The following is a 19532-nucleotide window of genomic DNA, read 5'->3' on the forward strand; positions in this document are numbered from 1 at the left end:
TGTGATTTGGACCTTATCATGCTTTTGTTTTGAAAGCACACGTCGATATTTCCGGGATGTCTTAGTCACGTTGACAGTGAAATTTATTTAAACGGATTATAGACCGTGGACAGACGTGAAATTTGAGTTTTCTTTGTCCGCCCCATGTACTAAGATCCAGTCTTAAAAGGGACCACGGTACAAGTGATGCATTCACTGATGTTAATGATCAGCCCTAAAGCTGATCCTTAACATAGTCCTCTGTCAGGGCAACGGAGGGCTATTATATAATAATTCATCCACAAATCGGGCTGCATGTCCCGCGTTGACTGCAATACATGAAAGTGATGGATGCAAATTGATGCCTCCTAGACTAATTTCGTAATTGCAGGATAATGTTTTAAACAATGCTCACGACAATAAGAAAATCTTTTGGTTTACTGATTACTTTGTTTCATAAACGGTTATAGAGCAGGATTAGTTCACTTTGTGTGTCCATGTTGATTAATCCCATCCGCAGTGGAAGAAGTGATGGTAGAGAGCTCAGATTTTACCAACTGAAGCCTGTAAACATCAGTCCCACTTAAGTAAAGGATTTAACTATTTTCATTCAAATATAATCAAGTAAAGAAAATGTTTGTCATACGATGTTTCTTGAAATTGACATTATTATTATTATTAGTATTAGTATTATGCCATACATGAATATGTATGGGCAGCATTTACTGTCAGAATTTACTATATATACATATGTGTGTGTGTGTGTGTGTGTGTGTGTGTGTGTGTGTACTAGTTTTAATAGTATTACTAGTTTTACTATTAGTGCCACTAATAATAATAGTAATAACAACAACAACAACAACAGTAATAACTATTGTTACTATATCATTATTGGAGATGATGGTGCTAAAAAAGGGGGAGGAAGCAGAGATTTTCATTGAGAGTGACCAGGATGGACAAGAAAAGAAATAGGTATATCACTGGGATAGCTCAGGTTGGATTTTCGCGGTTTGGATACAAATTTAGAGAGGCATGGTTTAGTGAAGTGGAGGGATAGTGGATCTATTGGACAAGGGATGTCCAGTATGCCCATATTCAGTATGGAGCTACCAGGCAGTAGGAAAAGAGGATGCCCTCATTGTCACGTGATTTGACACGGAAGTGATTTGTGTAAAGCTAAGTCTGGTGAGTCGCTGCAGTTGACGGTAGGTCAGCCCTGTGGCAGGTGGCTAGTGAGGAGTTTTGCAAACAAACGTTACCGTCAACGTAGACCAAGATATAGCAAGCTTCGTCTTGTAGCCAGTTCCGTCACTCTTTTGGCCGAGGTTGCCGAGCTATCTTTCTCCGGTGTGATCATGGACAGCGGCAGGATGTAGTCATTAAGGTAAGACAGCTAACTCATACTAAGCTCGCTTGCAGCCAGAGTTCACTGTAGCAGCACTGTATATCGCTGTCTACATATCAAACGAAATTGATATTTATCAGAAAATTCCAGCAAATGCATTACCAAGTTAAACAACATTAAAAGTAGTTACTAAGTTACCCTACGAGTGACACATGTATGTGACCGAAGCTTTAAACTTAAATAAAGTACAAGTACAGTAAATGCTCTAATCTACATTTCACCACTGGTCCTGTCAGTGCTCTCATCCAGTGATTTTGTGCATTGTATGAGTAACAATACTTTATTCCAGTCACATTGATGGGTTAGTGGGGCAGAGAGGGGACATTGTGATTATAATCAGTGACTAGTGCTCACTCGTGCTAAGGGGCCAAGGCAAGTATAAACATTACATTAATAGCCAGCATTAATTAATTATTACTTAATTACCTATTAGTAACTGAATTAATTTACCCCCCAAAATAAAAAATGCCCAGAGAGCCACAGATTGATTTGACTTATGGTATATTTTGTTAATATTGGATTCGATTCACTCTCATAACTGTTTTTTCCTTATACTTTTGCTTCCACATCTGTGTATATATTCTCCCTCAGCTACAGCTCCACTCATGCTTCCTGTGTCATACCAGTCCCAGCCATGATAGAGCCTGTGGTTGATCACCAGAAACGTTTTCAGACTGCAGTGGATGTCATCCAAAAACTCCCCAAAAACGGTACATGGAATCTTTCAGTCATTACTGGCTCCACGTAATTGAGGGCTTTTGAGCAATCACATATATGCTATTGTAACTACTGTTACAATAGCTGTTTTATTTTTAGGAATAAACTGTACCAGAAACACATGATCCAAGATCCTTGACTAGAGATCCAAAAGGAGAATTCTGAGTGTTCTGCCTCCACAGAGCACGTACTCAGTAGAGATTTACCCAAGTTTCATATTTGTGGTGTGCATCTTTTTTGTCATACTCTCAGTATTTATAATTTTCCAAAGCCATTCTCATAAATAGTTTCACCTGCATTCATTTAAAAGAAAAAAAAAGTTTCTCAGCACCAATTTAAAAAAGTTTACAATTTTGCAAAAGTTTCAAATGGATTCACTATTGGATGAATTTTGATAGTAAATCATTTTTTGAGATAGTATTTATTATATGAACTGCACTTAGTGTGGCTCTTAACACGGTATAATAGAATTAATTACATTGGGGAGGCCAGTGTTCATTCTGTAAAATTCAGTTGAACACATTTTGCATAGAAGTTGACTAAATATTTCCTTAAATGTCTTATCAAATTCTCTCCCCCTCATGTCCACCTGCCTTGGTGACTCCTCGTGAATAAGTGACGTGAATGTGGTGGTATTCCAGCGTAGAAGTAATAAATGCATGAACTAATTCTTTATTATCATTCTGAGACGGGATATTTCTAATTTTAGAGATGTTGCACAAATGGAAGAAAGCGGTCCTACATATTTGTTTAATATGTGCACTGAAGGACATGTCCTGGTCAAAAATGACTCAAAGGTTCCTCACAGCGTTACTAGAGGCCAAGGTAATGCCACCCAAAGTAAGAATCTGGTTAGATACCATATTTCTAGGAGTTTTAGGGCCAACTACAATAACCTCAATTTTTTCCGAATTTAGAAGCAGAACATTAGAGGTCATCCAAGTCTTTGTGTCTTTAAGACATTCCTGCAGTTTAACTAATTGCTTTGTGTTATCTGGCTTCATGGACAGATAAAACTGCTATCTGTATAGCATTGAAAATGTTTGCAATGCCTTCTAATAAAACTACCTATGGGAAGCATGCATAAGTAAACAGAATTAGTTCTAGCACTGAACCCTGTGGAACACCATAATTAACCTTAGTACTTGAAGAGGACTCTCCATTTACATGAACAAATTTGAGTTCATTAATGCAGCACAGTACCTTTAGTGCCTACAACATTCTCAGATTGCTGTAATAAAATATTGTCATCAGCATTACTGAACGCTGCACTGTGCTCTAGCAGAACTAACACATAGAGTCCACTTTCAGAACTTGTAAGATCATTTGTTACTGTCACTAAGCTGTTTCTGTGCTGTGATGAGCTTTGAAACCTGTCTTAAAACTTAATAAATTAATAAACCATTCCTCTGTAAATAAGTTAGGTGTTTTCCAACTACATTCAAGAATTTTTGAGATAAAAGAAGGTTGGCAGTTGGATCAGGTAATCGCTTTTTAACTACTGCCAGTTGGAAGGCAAGTAGCCGATTAATAGAGTTAGGCTGATCATATTTAAAGTTGAAGCATTAATTATTAGGCAATTCCTACAATCTTAGGAGCTTGGAAAGAAAAGTGTCTGGACTTGTTTAAGTTTCCTTGAAGACGTTTCACCTCTCATCTAAGAAGCTTTGTCAGTTCATAGAATAGAATAGACTAGACCAAATAGATGGAACTTAAGAAGTTTCCAGAAGAAATATTTGATTACACTCAAGAAAAGGATGTCAGTACTCCGAAAGATTTGGTAAAAAAATGCACAAAGACTCTGTATTAGAGAGAAATGCAAAGCCCCTTCTCTGGGTGACTCATGATACAGCAGAATTAGATGGCAGATTCAAAAATTGGGTAGAGAATGGAATCACTTCAAATTGCATTATATGATCTGAAGAAGGCCTAGATTCTTCCAAAAACTTTCAAAGAAATAGTTTTAGAAAAAGTTTTTAATTTAGATTTCAAATAATCTATTTTGAAAAGAATATCAGAATTACAAAAAGAAAAGAATCTGGCCTGGTCACTATTGTGACTATTGTTAGTGACTGGCCTGGTCACTATTGTACTATTATTGATTGTACAAGTCTCTGCAAGAAGGAAAAAATGTATCTACCTTGTACATCAAGTCCACCTGAACGCAGCCCTCAGCCTCTTCCTGCTGCGGTGCTAGGTGTTTCTCGGCAAGCGTAACTGCCAAGCGTAACTGCCAACTGCCTTGTTTTGCAAGAGGTAGCAAACCTCTTGCAAACCTCTTGCAAAACAAGCCCATATCATATAAACAAGCCCATATCATCTTTCTTTAGAGATACAAGACTTATTCCATGGTGCACTTAATTCTTTGTAGGATTACACAGAGTCCTATGTAAACTTTCTTTTTCCTATGACTATGTCACAATTTATATTTTAAAGTGTGTACTAATTTAATGTGGTAAATAATGTACTTTTACTTAAATAGTACTTTTCTACTCAACTGAGTACTCAAAACGCTTTCTACTACAAATCTCATTTACCCAGTCACACACATTCATACAAGCTTTTTCCCTATGCACAAGCATTATTATCTAACATTCGCACACATACACTTGCACTTTTCCAAGTATACATTGACATGCAGGCAGCAGCTGGGTATCAAACCACTGACCTTTCAGTTGGTAGACAACACTCTTGACCTCCTTTTCTTTCTATTTTGTATGTATTGCTGCACATAAAAAAGGGCTCACTGAACTGTATTTTTTTAAATGGACCTTGATTATAAATTTATGTAATATAGTTTGGTGTCCAGTCCTGATGAGTGGAGAAATAACCCTGACAACTAGTCGTGCTGTTTTGTAGGCTCCTACCGGCCTTCCTATAAGGTCATGCTGCGTTTCTACAGTCTGTACAAGCAAGCAGTGTGTGGTCCCTGTACAGTGCCTCGGCCTGGCTTCTGGGACCCAGTGGGCCGCTACAAATGGTGGGTGTATATACACATGTGCATTCCCAAAAATTCAGCAATTCAATATTTTGTGTCAGTTAATTAAGAAAGTGAAAATTTAATTTTGAAATTTTCTGTTTTAATATTAATTGTTATTGCCAACCATAAAAAATCTCAAATATTATAATATTTTATTTAATTTTTAAGGAATTACTATTTAAACAGTATAAATTGGTCAGTGATGTAAAACCCAAATTTTCTGTCCACTGGCTTTTCTTTTTAATTAAAATCTATATTATCTGTATTAAGCACCTCTCAAATATTTGGACCCACGTTAACAGCGAATTGGTAGATACAGCATGAAAATGATGCAAATAAATAAATCAGGTCATTTCACTTTGATGGTTATGCATTGATTATGCATTAATGATTTGTTTAAATTAAATGTTAAATGTTTTTATTTGTAAACATTTTAATCTGTTTTACCAGATATCACTGCCAGGCAAGCTCAGACCAAATCAACACAAGTCAGTGTTGTTAAACTATTTGAAGCAGGTTGATCTGAATCACTTTAACAAAAGTTATTCTGTGTTTCCAAAATGGCTTGTGCCGCAGGATTCTTAGCGTGCTGTAGTTAGTGTCTACTACAGGATCAATTAACAGGGTATACAAGACTTTCACTGGACTTTGTACACAAACATGTGGGTATTGGGTTATACAGATACTGCCTTGCAGCAAATAAAGGAGATCTTGTGCACACCGAGCCTTTAAATAACATGAACATTTTTTTGTGAGCAAACAAAAACTGTAGAAAAATGTTTATTTTACCAAAGTTGCCACATGTAGGGTTTTCCTCACTTCTTTTGGCAGGTTCTGTTGAAACAGTTAAAATCAATCTTTGACGAGCTGTCCTGCCTCGTTGTTATACTTTTATGAATATTTTAAATATAAATAAGTGTAGCGACCTTTATACGTAGACATTCAATGCAGTACTGCAAAAACTAATACATTCATTTTTTGGCAGTCAGTAAAAAACATCCAGAACAAAACAGCTCATGTGGGTGGCCGCATGGCCAGCGGCAGAGACAAATCAGTTCAGGCAGCCGACTGTGTTGCCAGCGGCGGCACCGGTGCTGATCTGGAGGGCAGCACAGGAGATGCTCCACTGTAGACCGGCGGAGATGATAGGATGCCTCTAGCAGCTTGGCAGGTTACTGGTGGCGTGGCTTGGCATAGCCTTCTGGTGGAGACAGAGCAGGACCAGCAGGTGCGGGAACCTCTGGCTGAGGCGAAGCAGAGCAGTCAGCTGGCTCTGGATGCTGTGGGTGGAGCTCAAGTTGAGGACTGGACCGCCTGTCCCTTGGCACCGTAACAGGTGGAAGAATTGGCCGGACCTTAGCTGTCCCTACCTGAGGAACAGGTACGGGTGCAGGTACGGGTTGGATCTCAGCTGCCCTCGCCCTGGGAGCAGGCACAGGAACAGGTGAGGGCAGGACCCAAGCCGCCCTAGGAGCAGGAACGGGCTGAGAGACAGGTGTGATATAGAAACAGAATGACAGAATTGATCGGATTTAAAGGTGTAGGTGTCCTTAATGACAGAGTGACATGGTGGAGCATTTTTTTGGAAGCAGGTTGATGATGAACATTTATCTGATAGTCCAGTCCAGGTTTACAACAAACAGTCAGTGGCTCTTTAGCTGAGCAAACAGGAGTCTTTAAATTGTGGCGAGCAGGAGGGAGAAAGTCAGTTTCACTCACAACTGGAAGTTGCTGCTCTGAATGAGAAGAACTGTGGTGGCGAGAGCCTTGCCTCCTCTTGGCGGTGACAGCAGGAACGCTGAATGACGGCGCCTCTGTCGAGCCAAGATGGGAGGCGGAGCCACTGCACCACGGCAAGGTGGTAGCGCTAGTGAGTGAGGTGGCAGGTGGAGGAGCAAGGAGCGGAGAGGCGAGAGAGTGAGAAGATCAGTGGGTGACGCCCACTCTCCGTGGCGAAGGCTGGCGTACAGGCGAGGCAGCAGGTGGAGGACCACGGTTCCTTCAAGGACCCCCCCAGAGCCAGATGAGTCCCCTCGAAGACGTGCTCAAGTTGGGGCATGAACCACAGTTTAACCCCCAGCGCTGCTTGCTGCCACTCGTACAGTTCTGGGTCTGCTGGTACCATAGTGTGTCTTCGGGGCATGGGTCTTGTCTTACACCCAAACGCAGGACACGTAGGCTGGTGAAGGATGTGGACTGTGTTTATTGTGACTACAGGACAAGCAGAACATGAGAAGACTGAATGAATGACTGAATGACTGTCTGGATGGGCTGAACTGACCTGAACACACACATGTGGGACTGACAATGACAAGATAGGGAATGATGATATAAGAGACCGGTGGATACACGGCTGGACTAAATCTAACTAATGACTCATAGGAAGTAGAATGGAACATAATGCACACAGGCAGATGGCTAATACAATAATACTGGAAAAACATGGAAAATAAACAGTGCCAAAGTTGAGCTCCTCTGTGAGTTTGAGGCTGCTGTCGGGGGTTGAGGTTGAGGGGCTCTGGCCTTTCTAGTTGATGGCTTGGATGGTTCTCCCCACCTGGCGGGGGTTGTTGTCTGTGAGGAAGTCTTCTATTCTCCTATTTGAGGCCTCCATGGCCTGTTTGATGCCCCTCCTCAGTTTGGCACTGGCAATGCTGTACAGAGAACTGCCCCTTAGCCTGAAGGCTGAGTTACACGTTCTGATCAGAGCCTGTACTTAACTCGTCATCCAAGGTTTTTGATTAGGACCTCATCAGTGCGTAGTTCTTGGTTAGCAACTTCAAGTTGGATCTTGTCCAGCTTTATGTTAATCACATCAGACATAGCCTTAAAATCCGCAGCTATGGCCGTTCTGTGCTGTCCAACAGTGGAAAACTTTTAAAAATAAAAGATTGTCCCACCTCTGGACAGATGAAGAAACCATGCTGCTAGTGACTTGACTATGAGCTAAGCTAGTGGATCCCTAAAGAAAAAATTAATGAACACTGTGAATATAATTAGGAAGTGACTTGACCGATAATGTGCTTTGGATAAAGCACGTTGAGTTTGCACTATGAGATAAATTGTTATATAAAGGTTTATAACTGAACAGGCTACACAGATAAGATAAACAAAACACCACTATGTGTTGTAACAGGAAGCGAAATAATGTGAGAGCTAACACCAAGTGAGAGCGTTCCCTATAGGATGAGGCCCCTTTCTTTTATTTTTTTTTAAATCTCTCGTCCAAAGTCATGCTCGAAAAAAAAGTGTACAAAAAAAAATAATACTTCTGTCACAGACAACCATTCAAACAGCTCTGGCAGCCCCCCACAGAAAGACAGAAACTGCCGAACACCCCCACCGAATATCACTCTTTATTTCCAAGTGTGATTTTTAACATAGTACATGGTCCTTTTTGGAGGAGTCATTGATTAAAAGTATTTATAGAACACATAAAAACAATCCCCCTTTTTTGTATTTTCCAAAACTGTTATATTATTGGATTATTGATTTTTTGTTTTAGTGTTTGTTGTTCATCTGGATGATTTGCATTACAGTGAAACTTGTCACCTCTTAATGATCCAGTGTTAAATATGCACCTTCCTCTGGCAGACAAGAAGCAACACAAATCTCTGCCTGTTTCTAAAACTTTCTTAGTAATTTCCCTTGCTGTGATTTGTCCTTTAATAAAGAATATTTGTCTGATTATCTGTAGTCTGTCTTTATCTCATCTTCTCACCTCAAACTGGTTGCGGCAGATGGCCAGCCCTCCCTGAGCCTGGTTCTGCCAGAGGTTTCTACCTGTTAAAAGGGAGATTTTCTTTCCAACTGTTGGCAAGTGGTTGCTCATGCGGGGTTGTCTGATTTTAGAGTTTTCTTCTACAGAGTTTTCTCTGTATTATTATAGGGTCTTGTAGGTAATGACCTTACAATATAAAGTCACCTTGTTGTTTGGTACTATATAAATAAAATTAGATTGAAAATTAAACAGATTAAAATTCCATTTTTAAAGCTATGCAACCCAGTATATTAATGAGACTAGTGCTAAGACATCTTCAAACTTTATGACATCATGTTGAATTTATAATAAAATGTAGCTGGTTTGCATGGTTGCAAGGTCAAAACAGAGCTTGGAAGTCATTTGGTGTGACTGCCTTTATTTTTGACTGTATTCTCTTAAGGTGGACATAAAAACACTAAATGTATAAAGGCTAATTTACACCACTGAGCCCTTCTCTCAGAAACTGACATAGATTTGACGCTGTCTGTAGCTGGATTAAAGTTTTTAAAACACCTTTAGCGCCATCTTCTGTCAGTATGGAATATTACATCACTGAATTGATTGGTTGGTTGCTGTCAGTAGACATACATTAGTTTATGTTAGCTAACTAGTAACAGAACCAATAACTCAGGGGAACATAAGGAGATTAAAACTAAAAATCAGTTTAAGGGGATCACTTTTGTGCTGCCCCCGGCTGCAACAATGAATTTTATGTTAAAATGAAGGATATACTGTCCACTTTAATTCTCTATCACTGAAGCAGTAAGTAGTTCTTGATCGTAAAGACATTGCAAGTCAAGGGAAATGGCTACACTTCCCAAATCTGATGAAAAGCCACAGACAGAACAGCCTTGACATCCACCTTTGTTGTAATGTTTGTGTCGCATACAAATTATGCCACAGGATGTTGATATGATGACCCCACGCACAAGGTTGTGCTCGATTGTAATGGAAGACGAGTCGAGCTGAGCCAATCCGATCCAAGTATCCAGTAATGGAAAAAAGGCTTTCTTCCCAGTCTTTGGACTGGAAGCCAGAGTCCCCAAAGAGAACCCACACGAACATGGGGAAAACATGCAAACTCCACACAGAAAGGCCCCAGGCAGGTGGTGGAGTTGAACTCTGGACCTTCTTGCTGTGGCTTTAAAATATTTCATTTTGCATGTAATAAAAATGGAGTATATATAAATTTTACAATTTTAAATGAAATAAAAGAAATCAATTTTTTTTTAATATGTTTTTTATGCACTTGGAAGTCGCTGTAGTCAGGTTAGTTTTTGGTGGCAGACACACTAGCTATTTGAAAAAACAAAAAAACAAACCAAGTAATCAAGTCTGATCATTTAAAAATAACATATGAAATAGCCTCGCATTAAAAATCTTGCTAATATTTGAATTGCTTGAAGTTTTTTTGTCCAACTGACTAATAACTTCATTCTTTGTTTTATGTTGTTCCACGCTTAGAGTTTTCGACTGTTGATTAAACTGAACAAGTAAATTGCCGATATTAAAATCACTAATATTGCCTACTAATTACAAAGTTACTAATAATTGTAATTCCAAAGAAAAAAATTTGATAAGTGTCTGTTTTTAACCACATTGTCATCTGATATGTTGTCGTCAAGTGTAATTCTTCCAGTGACTCAAAATTTGTTTATGTGTGTTAGGGATGCATGGAACCAACTGGGAAAAATGAGTAGTGAGAGCGCCATGGCAGCCTATGTGGACGAGATGAAGAAAGTTGCACAGGAGGTACATTTATTTTTATACATATAAACAAGCAAATTCACACAAAATATATGATGGTAGTCAATTAGAGGAAGCATTAGAGGCTTCCCAAACAGCCTGCTATTCTTTAGCTGTTTTTTTTAGCTGTTACAAGGGAAGGATTTAGTGCTTTATCTCAAACTGAGACAACAAAATTGCAAAATAAACACTTTTCCAAAGACAATATGAAAGCATCAAATTTACCAAGCAATCCAAGTAAAGTGATTGCATATGCAACAATTATTTATCAAGACAATTCAAATGAATGCAGTTATTAAACAATAAAGTGCAAAACAGACAAAAACTAACTGAGACATACAGTATGTTTGCACCAATCTCAGTGCAACATGCTTGAAGACAACTGTATGGTGTCTCTCAGTCAGAATGTGGGGTTCTAAATAATGTGACAGGACATGTTTTTTACCCTTTAATAACAGTAATATGACATTTCACCGTAAATAATAATAAAGATTTGTATTTGAACTGTTACCTTACTGTTAGAAGCAGAATGAGATGAACTTTCAGGCAATTGATAACGAATTAGAGCTAACTAGGGCTAACAATTTAGCTCCTTAAAGTCACCAGAAACTGCAGCATCTGCCTGTTTACTCACTGCCACTACTTTCAACTCAGACAGCTGATAACCAGTGAACTTATCTGCAGCAGGGTTTGTTGCCACCATTTGGCGATACACTGTATTACAACAGCCACAGTAGCAACTGTTACACAGCGCAGCACTCTTTTCCTCCCGCTAACACGAGACTACATACATAACAGGGCAGCAGACACAGAGCAGGTGGGTGGGACACACAGCTGCAGGCAGCTTTCCCATTGGTTGAAACATACTGGAGCCTGTGTATTCTGATTGGTTGGGCAGGCTGTCCATCTTTCCTCACCTCTATCATTTCTTAAAGAGGTACCCTCATTTTATGTGGGTTAAACAATGTATGTTGAAACTGGATGCAAGAATAAACAATTAGCTGAGACTTCCCAACTCTTGAGCCACGATGTCTCAGGGACTTGCAGTGAAGTAACGAATCTCCTGATCTCTAAGTCTTTCTTATGTCCCTGTAGGTCATTGACATCATGCCCATCGATGAGAATACAGCCTCACTCTTCAAATACTTTGAGCCTCTCTACCTGTTCATTGATGACATGCCCCGACCCCCAGAGTCACTGCTGAAACTCAGAGAAGGTCAGTGACTACGTACTGTGTAATCAGACACTTACAGGTTTGGGTTAAAAGGTTCAGGTACTGAGAATCTAATTAAGCACTAATGGCTTCAGATAGGAAGCCATTAGTACTTCGTTTCAAATTACACACTATCATTTGTTTCGTGGTGTCGCAAAATACACTGTTTACAGCAATATTTTTTCATCGGGGCACAGAGGATACCAGCATGGCCAGAGAAGATGAGGTAGAACCAGTTAGCTCCAAACAGAAGGACCAGTCAAAACAAATCGAGGACCTTATTTCTAAACGAGGGGCTACCTCTGTAGCATGGACATGGTTTGGTTATGAAAAGTCTGACACGGACCAGAAAACTGTACTCTGCAAATTATGGCGCAAACCGGTCCCCACCACAGACTCAAACACAACAAACCTCTACCACCTACGCAAGAATCATGTGAAAGAGTGTGGAGAGAGTTTACGGATGAGAAGCAAAAAAGAGCCGACAGGTGTTCAAAATAAACCTTAGACTCAAACGTTAGAACAGGCTTTTTCGCACAGCATGCCGTGTAATAAATACTTGTTTATTAAATACTCGCCGTTACAACTTATGTCTAAAAATGTATAGTTTCATGCATTGGTCAAAACACTCGACTCCAGGTACACAACGCCCAGCTGAAACACTTCAAGTCCAGTTGTCCGGGATTCACAGAATTTACAGAAAATGCAATATTTTGTGATATATATCGTTATTGGGATGAGAAATGTTTTATATCGGGATATGAGAATTTGGTCATATCGCACAGCCTTACTTTGAAAACCTATGGTCCTAATGCATAGACATTTATTCAAATAAATAGCTTTAATAAAAACACCTCTAGTGACTTCTGCATGATTCTCAGTGCGTACTGTATATCAGCATGTCAGGAGTACCATATGTAATGGTACGTGAGGATTTGATACCTCTGGCCTAATTTAGACTTTTGCGGGGAAGCTTTGTCGAGTTTATGACGTAATCTATGTAAGTGGGTGACGTTGTTCCTAGCATTTATGCTAGTGCTGGTGCATTATGTGTTAATTATTGTGTGGTCATGTTTCGGTGTTTTATTTGTGGTGCCAGCTGAAAAAAAAAAGAAAATACTTGAAATACTTTTATAAAGATTTTTTTCCCCTCCTTCATTGTTGTCGTCATTTTTTGCGGGGATGCAAACATATTTGTCCTTCTAGTACTTTTCCTCACCTCCATTCTAATAGTTTCTCCCTCTAGGAATTTGCTGACATTTGTTGATCCTTATATTGATGCTATGATTATTATTTGTTATTATGAGGCGATGATTGGTATTCATTTTCTAAGAAATTAAAAAACTGCGGCGAAAAAGTAGCTGGAAATGCACAGGAAGACTCAATGGTCCTGAACAGGCTAAATACTATAGTTGCGGGTTGTACTGACCTGACATGAGATGACAGACTAGTGCTTCTGCCTGTAGCTAAAGATGTAAAATGTAGTTGTGCAATTTGTGGACTTTAAGAAGTCAAACTTTAGACTTGACATGGTCTCGGTCTTAAAAAAGTGAACAGTGAGGGAGCGAAGTCTGGTCTCTGTGGATCCTTCAATGTCTCCGCTGTAAGTACAATGGGATTATGTGGTTATTATGCCTCATCATAGATATATCATCTTATGACCAGTTCAGGTGTTCACCCAAATTTAACAATGTCAAAGGTAAACTGTCTGGCAGAAAATCTGGTGTATTATGTCATATTTAAGCAGAAAAGTCTCAACTGCTCACAAAAGCTTTTAATCTGTACTTGATGGTGTAGACAGGTAAATCTCTGATTTTATTAAATACTAAATAAATTTAAATAATTATCTGTGTATTATAAAGTGAAGTGAAGAATCAAGTCCTGTTTTGCCATTTTCACTTAAAAGATTCCACAAATGATTTTTTATTTTTTCTATTAGGGCTGAAAATGTGTTTCCTGTCATGATGTTGGTTCCAGCAAAATGCCTGTTAAACCCAGCAAACCAACACAAACATGAATACATTTGATTGTGTACTTGCAGCTGAATCTGCTGTGTTGGAGGTTATGCCGCTCACCAGTGATTCAGAAAGTGAAATTTTCTCTGACTCAGTGGATTCGTTGGAGCTCCATAACATCAAGGTATGAGGCACATCTGCCAGTTAATAACACAATGTTTTAATTTTAAGAAAACATTAACTAACTGAATTAACTGCGTCTGCTCACAGACCAGGTCAGACAGCTTTTATAATGACCACGTCTCCCTGGAGTCCTCTCCAGCTCAAAGCCAGAAGGAAGGCCGAAAGGTTGGGGCAGGTCAAGGTGGAGAAGGAGCAGAGGATGGGAAGGATCCGGTCCGGAGGGGTCGGCACACTGGGCAAGAAACTTCTCAGCGTGATTGGAGAGAACGTAAGCTGCTATGTAATTTCTAAAAGCGTTCAATTTATTATTGAATAAACCGGGTGGCTGTAGCTCAGGAGATCGAGCAGGTCATCTACTAATCGGAAGGTTGGTGTTGGATCCCTGGGTGGCCCCCTGATCCAGGGGGCAAGACACCAATGCGTCCATTGGAGTATAAATGTGTGAATCATAGATAGAAAGCACTTACACATAGATAAAAACGGTTTGTGTGGGCGTGAATGGGTGATTAATGCAAGTTGTATAAAGCGCCTTGGGTGCAGTTCACTCTTGTTAGTTAGTACGAGCTCATTAGTACAATGACGTTGTCAAAGTCATTCAGTTTTGTGCGATACAAGCTGCTGCTCTTTATAGATTGGCATAATAACTTATCAACAAGGCCTATACTAGAAGAGCTAGAATTATCAGCTAGTTACTAAAGAGATATCACAGAAATGTTCTATTGTTAAAAACACAGCTAAATGTTATCATGTGTCGCACAGCACAGTGTTTGTGGTGTATTGTCTGGTCGTGCACCTTTGTTGTGGCGAATCCTGTCGTTCAGGAGAATCCTGTAGCAGCTTTCTGCGCTATAACGATAGCGCAGAATGATGTTCATTGCAATTGCAATGAAATAACATTTTATCCTAAAGATTGTTGTGATAAATAAACGAATAAAGAGACAGTTGAAGTGTTATGGTCCACAGGTGCTCCACAGGGAAGTCTGGGGTGGTCCCCAGGTGGTGGAAGTGGGCATGGACGTGGAGGAGGGCACAGTTCAGAAGGTGGTGCAGAGATGCTGCGTGAGGCTCACCTACAACAGCAGATCATCCTGGCGCTTCAGAGGCTCAGAGAGGACATGAGGAGTGTGATGGACAGATTGGAAGTGTTGGAGAGGCTTGCAGCCACACACGTAAGCTTTTCTATGTCCGAACACTTCAAGTGTGCTTTCTTTACCGTAAAATGTAAAGGATAAAAGCTCTTAATTACAGGCTTACAGGAAATTACATACCTGAAGTTTGGGAGTCATTTCAGTTTACTGCTGTGTTGTGTGTGGCAGGCTCACGATTCAGACTTGAGATCACGCCTGCAGTGTTCACTACAACAGGTATCAGGCTCTGAGTGTACTCATCATAGAATATTGTCCTATCAAGCATGCTCATGTAAACAAACATGTGGTCACAAGGCTTTTTTTCCTCACATGCTGTGGGATTTTGTCCCCCACCCCATCCCTTAGGAACAGATGTCATGGCCGTTTGACATGTCTGGGCAGACTGTCTTTTTGCTGCTGTGGCCTTTTGTTGCTCACTGTCTGGTCTACCTGCTGAGGAAGAAAAGTCGCATGTCTTCATGAAGCTGCTGACATTCAACCTACGACCACTGAACAAGTCCACAATATCTGTGAAGGAGTTTAATGGGGAGAAGTTATCCTCTACATCATGATGTGATGTGATGCTCCCCATGGATTCATACTTCATACAGAAAATCATGATTAAATCCTTCAAAAAAATCATGTAATTTACGAGCATCCTATAAATGTGTTAGATATGATTCTTGGCACATTTTTCAATAACTGTAATAAAATATTGTTCAATACTTGTTGGATCTCCCTTAAGCCTTCCCACTCTGGGTGCCCCAGGATGTAGTGCCTTAGTTGTAGGCAGAGTAGACACAGAGACCCCTACAGGTATGAAATAGGTACAGGAGTCTAGGTGCTATGCTTCTGTTGGTTTGTATCGCTACAAACAGAGACAGTGGAAGAATCGCCCTTCTATGTGCAGTTCTGTAGGTTCACAGTATAATTCACATTTAAAGTCTTACTGGAAGTGTCTAAAGGACCTTTAGACACTTTAGACCCAAGAAGTTTGTTATTTTTATTTTGTTTTTATTTTAAGAAATCCTGTTTGGCAGCGTTTGCAGTCAAAATTATGAACATGTTTCTTTCCCAAGATGATCTCTATAAATTCTCTTTTGGCTTCTCTTGTTCATGTGATTCTTTCCATGTGTTTGTTTTTTCATTTCTATTAGTGTTATTTCAGTTATTATATGTGTATTATATGTGTAGTATGACAAGGTCTAAGGCGGGAAAAAAGTTAAGGTGGTATGGGCATCTCACAAGGGCACTTCCTATGCAAAGTGTTTCGAGGTCGAGACGGTGGAGAGATAACATCTCGGGATTCCTCGGTGTCCCCCTAGATAAGTTGGAGGAGGTGGCTGGGGAGAGTGAGGTCTTGGTGGCTGTGCTTAGGGTGCTGCCCACCACGACCTGGCTCCATAAAAGCGAAAGAAAATGGATTTTGGATGGAGGTAATTCAGGTAAGGAAATCCCCAAATGGCTGCAATCACAGCTTTGCAAGAGTGATGAAAACATTTCTCCCACTGATGCTACATCCAGATGAACAGAATAAACATTTTGGATGGTGGATGGAGTAAGATACACAGGGCTTCTTTCATTCATTTTACCATGAATCTATGGATTCTGCATTTAAGCTGAGAAGCATTTATTTTTGATTGACTGTATATTTGGTGCCTCAGTCTGTTTCCTTTCTAGACAAACATGAGTAAAGTTTGTGCTTTCTCTTTTTTATTTTGGACTTTTACAATCATCATCATCCTTCATTAAATTTGGTCTTCAATGGCCAATGTGTTGTAAACTGGAAGAGTGCCCAATCCTACATCTCTCACACTGCAACTGCGTAGTATCTTTTTGGAATTTTTGTAACTGCTACTGTAACCTTTCACTCCCCCTCTTTACTTTTCTGAGACAGAAAAAAATGCAATGCTTCTTAGTTCCCAGCATGATGAGAAAACTGTCCCCGAATTATGAAATAAATAGAGCTGCCCTTTTTATTGTTGATATACCAGTTAAAGGTCAATTATGTTTAGTTATTGAAGCACAAATATTACCAATCCAGTTTCAAAACAAATAATTTAATATGTATAATATTTATATACACAGGTTAACAAGACTTTGTACAACTGTTGCAAAATTGGTCCACGCAGAGTTACATGCACAAGGGCACAGACAGAGAAGACAGATGGATTCTAGATATGCAAACATGGAGTTTGGGTTGAGGTCGCACACATTTTTTTTAACCATTCCAATTTTTCATTCCTGAAACTTGTGTTTACAAAACAGGGGAACCTTCTGGGAAGGAATCAAAAAAATACTGAAACTGTGAAAAAGAACAAAAAGCTAACATCACTCAGATGAGACTGTGTGGTTTTGGTTTTAAGGACATGGTCTGCTTTCTGCTTTTAGCTGCTTTCTTGTCTCTGTAACACTGAAATTAAGTATGAGTTCACAATATGATAAACAACAAATATTTATCATGTTTGCACACTCCTGACACCGTATGATTACACAAACAGAGAAAAAACACACAAAAAATTGGCATGACTTCACATAGCTGCCTTGAAAACGTATGACGAAACAGGTTTTATTATAGCTCTGGCCCTCCTCATGCAACACACACACACACATACTGGGAAACACAATAGTCTTACTGTATACTCTAGGTTTGCATATTTGTATTTGTCTTGACCATGCAGGTATTTTTAAGTCTAAAAAGTCCAATCATCCAGCGAGAGACTGCGTGGTGATTAGTCAAAACCAGTAGGCAAAAGGAACACCAGTTAAAGTATTTCAGAGTCAGGCTGCAGAGGAAAAAAAAGATGACATCTTTACTGTGACTTGCTATAACTAGAGCAGCAACAGCTCTTCAGCTAAATCTCAAATGTCTGCTGTGGTTTTCTCTCAAATGTATATTACCACATAGCACTTTTACATTTATACTGTTGTAGATTTTCATTCCAAAAGGTTGCAGCCTCTTTATTTATTGCATATAATAAATGAGGAATCTAGAGTTCTGTAGTGTGCAAACCATTATTTCTTCATCTCATTCCTTCAGCACTGCACCTGCTCCATTGACAGACGAAGATGTGCGTGGATTTTCTTTTGGTTCACAAGATTATGAATGCAGCTTTCTCACTAATGTAGCTAGCCTCCATCTTTTATGTGGTTTATATGAAGTGTCTATGACATCAGTTGTTGTCAGGAGTGCTATTTCTTTCCTCATTTTTGAAGAAGTGTGTATTTGATTTTTTTAAGCAGTTTTATTTCTGACCATGTTTGTAGGAGAGAAAAATCTGCAGCACATGGGGGGGAGTGCAGTATGTGAAAATAAGATAAAAATCCCAGTACCGTGCATTATTGTTGTCACTTTGGAATGACATTGCAATTGCACACAATGACATTTTTTTCCAGTGACACATTACATCTCCAATAGAATATTCTGGAAACAGTTTTCTGCTTGTGGTGACAACTGAGACACAGTGTTAGTGAGTAAAGGCCAAGTGCTTGGTATTCATTAGTGTGGATGAAACAGACTGGTTAAACTACCACTGTGTGGCGACGCCATGCTCTCATCTTGTCCTGCAGGTCTAGGCCTGATCTCCTTAGGACAACAGTGGAATGTCCTGAGGAACTCTGATCTATCCATCCTGATGAAGAGGAGATGAGAGGGGGAACCTTCTGTGCACAGTGAGGTAGGGACCTGGGACCTGGCTCTCCCTCAGTCATTCTGACTACCTTCACACCATCATCTCTACATCCTCTTACACTATCCTCATTCCTGCCCAGCTCAAGGTCAAGATTCATGGACACAGCCCTTGTCCTCCCACCTCTAGTTTTCCTATAGCAGATTGGTGCTGACTGGTGCTGAGCAGTTTCACTCTGGCTGCTGACGTTGCATGACCTGGTGGGTAATACCCAGAAAGGAATGGTCTGATATCCTCTGGCCAGACTGTGTTTAAAATGGGAAGGAGCGTTCCTGAGAGGTGGTGATTTTGAGCATGCGGTGTGGATCTGATGGGTTGAGTCAGATCCTCTATTTGGATAAAGCTGTGATGGCGGTAAGTTCGTTCTTTGGCTGTTCCTCCTTTTTGACCTCTTTGCATCACTGCCTGCTCCTTCTCTCACTTTTGCTTTAGCTTCTTCTCCTCCTAGCAGTGAGATCTTTCCCTCTATCCTTTTTTCAGTTTTAAGGATGGTTTGTTCTCCCTCGACTTCATCTAGCTCTCCTCTGTCTTCTTTTTCCCCTACCCCTCCTTCTTCACCATATTTGCTGTCTTTGGCTGGTTCGTGCGCAGAATTCTCATCAGTGTTTCTGCTCACTGTGTGGATACTTGGACTTTTTTTATGTTTGTGGGTGACGGCAGCGATGATGGACTTGGTGTTTGGATCTTTTTTGGATGCAGAGGAAAGCTGAAAGGTTACCACTTGTAAGTATTTGTAATTCTGTTTTTTCTATTGCAAAATGTGATATCCTATTCC

General features: G+C 39.8%; 3 protein-coding genes across 7 annotated transcripts in view; 1 reads left to right on the forward strand and 2 right to left on the reverse strand.

The window, feature by feature from the left end:
* LOC100702229 (1-phosphatidylinositol 4,5-bisphosphate phosphodiesterase delta-3-A) overlaps window positions 1–4462 on the reverse strand; it is a 59057-nt gene extending 54595 nt beyond the window's left edge. Inside the window, exon 1 of the mRNA XM_013266389.3 lies at window positions 4242–4462. The gene's annotated coding sequence lies outside the window, so the exon portion shown is untranslated. The remainder of the gene's footprint in view (window positions 1–4241) is intronic.
* acbd4 (acyl-CoA binding domain containing 4) lies at window positions 1132–15881 on the forward strand. 3 transcript variants are annotated; one of them, XM_003458559.4, is made up of 10 exons: window positions 1132–1363; window positions 1976–2094; window positions 4961–5081; window positions 10512–10596; window positions 11686–11806; window positions 13845–13942; window positions 14029–14209; window positions 14905–15110; window positions 15258–15305; window positions 15435–15881. In XM_003458559.4, the coding sequence occupies exons 2-10, from the start codon at window positions 2019–2021 to the stop codon at window positions 15549–15551; spliced, it is 1053 nt and encodes a 350-aa protein (XP_003458607.1). In that variant the 5' UTR covers window positions 1132–1363; window positions 1976–2018; the 3' UTR covers window positions 15552–15881. The 3 variants fall into 3 exon arrangements, with proteins under 3 accessions (XP_003458607.1, XP_013121844.1, XP_025765384.1); XM_013266390.3 differs by having other exon boundaries at window positions 1133–1363; window positions 1982–2094; XM_025909599.1 differs by lacking the exon at window positions 1976–2094 and having other exon boundaries at window positions 1134–1363.
* arhgap23b (Rho GTPase activating protein 23b) overlaps window positions 15545–19532 on the reverse strand; it is a 74498-nt gene continuing 70510 nt past the window's right edge. For all 3 annotated transcript variants that reach the window (XM_005463651.4, XM_005463648.4, XM_025909598.1), the window contains one exon: window positions 15545–19463. In XM_005463651.4, the coding sequence (XP_005463708.1) occupies window positions 18591–19463 (873 nt within the window). In that variant the 3' untranslated portion in view covers window positions 15545–18590. The remainder of the gene's footprint in view (window positions 19464–19532) is intronic.

This window comes from Oreochromis niloticus, linkage group LG8, assembly GCF_001858045.2.
Source record: "Oreochromis niloticus isolate F11D_XX linkage group LG8, O_niloticus_UMD_NMBU, whole genome shotgun sequence".
NCBI lineage: Eukaryota > Metazoa > Chordata > Actinopteri > Cichliformes > Cichlidae > Oreochromis > Oreochromis niloticus.

Excerpts from the sequence above, each read along its gene's own strand:
- acbd4 (XM_003458559.4), top strand. The coding sequence starts at position 2,019 with ATGATAGAGCCTGTGGTTGATCACCAGAAACGTTTTCAGACTGCAGTG. Across the intron at positions 13,943-14,028 it reads TGGAGCTCCATAACATCAAG|ACCAGGTCAGACAGCTTTTA; the intron begins GTATGAGGCACA and ends GTCTGCTCACAG. Across the intron at positions 15,111-15,257 it reads AGAGGCTTGCAGCCACACAC|GCTCACGATTCAGACTTGAG; the intron begins GTAAGCTTTTCT and ends TGTGTGTGGCAG.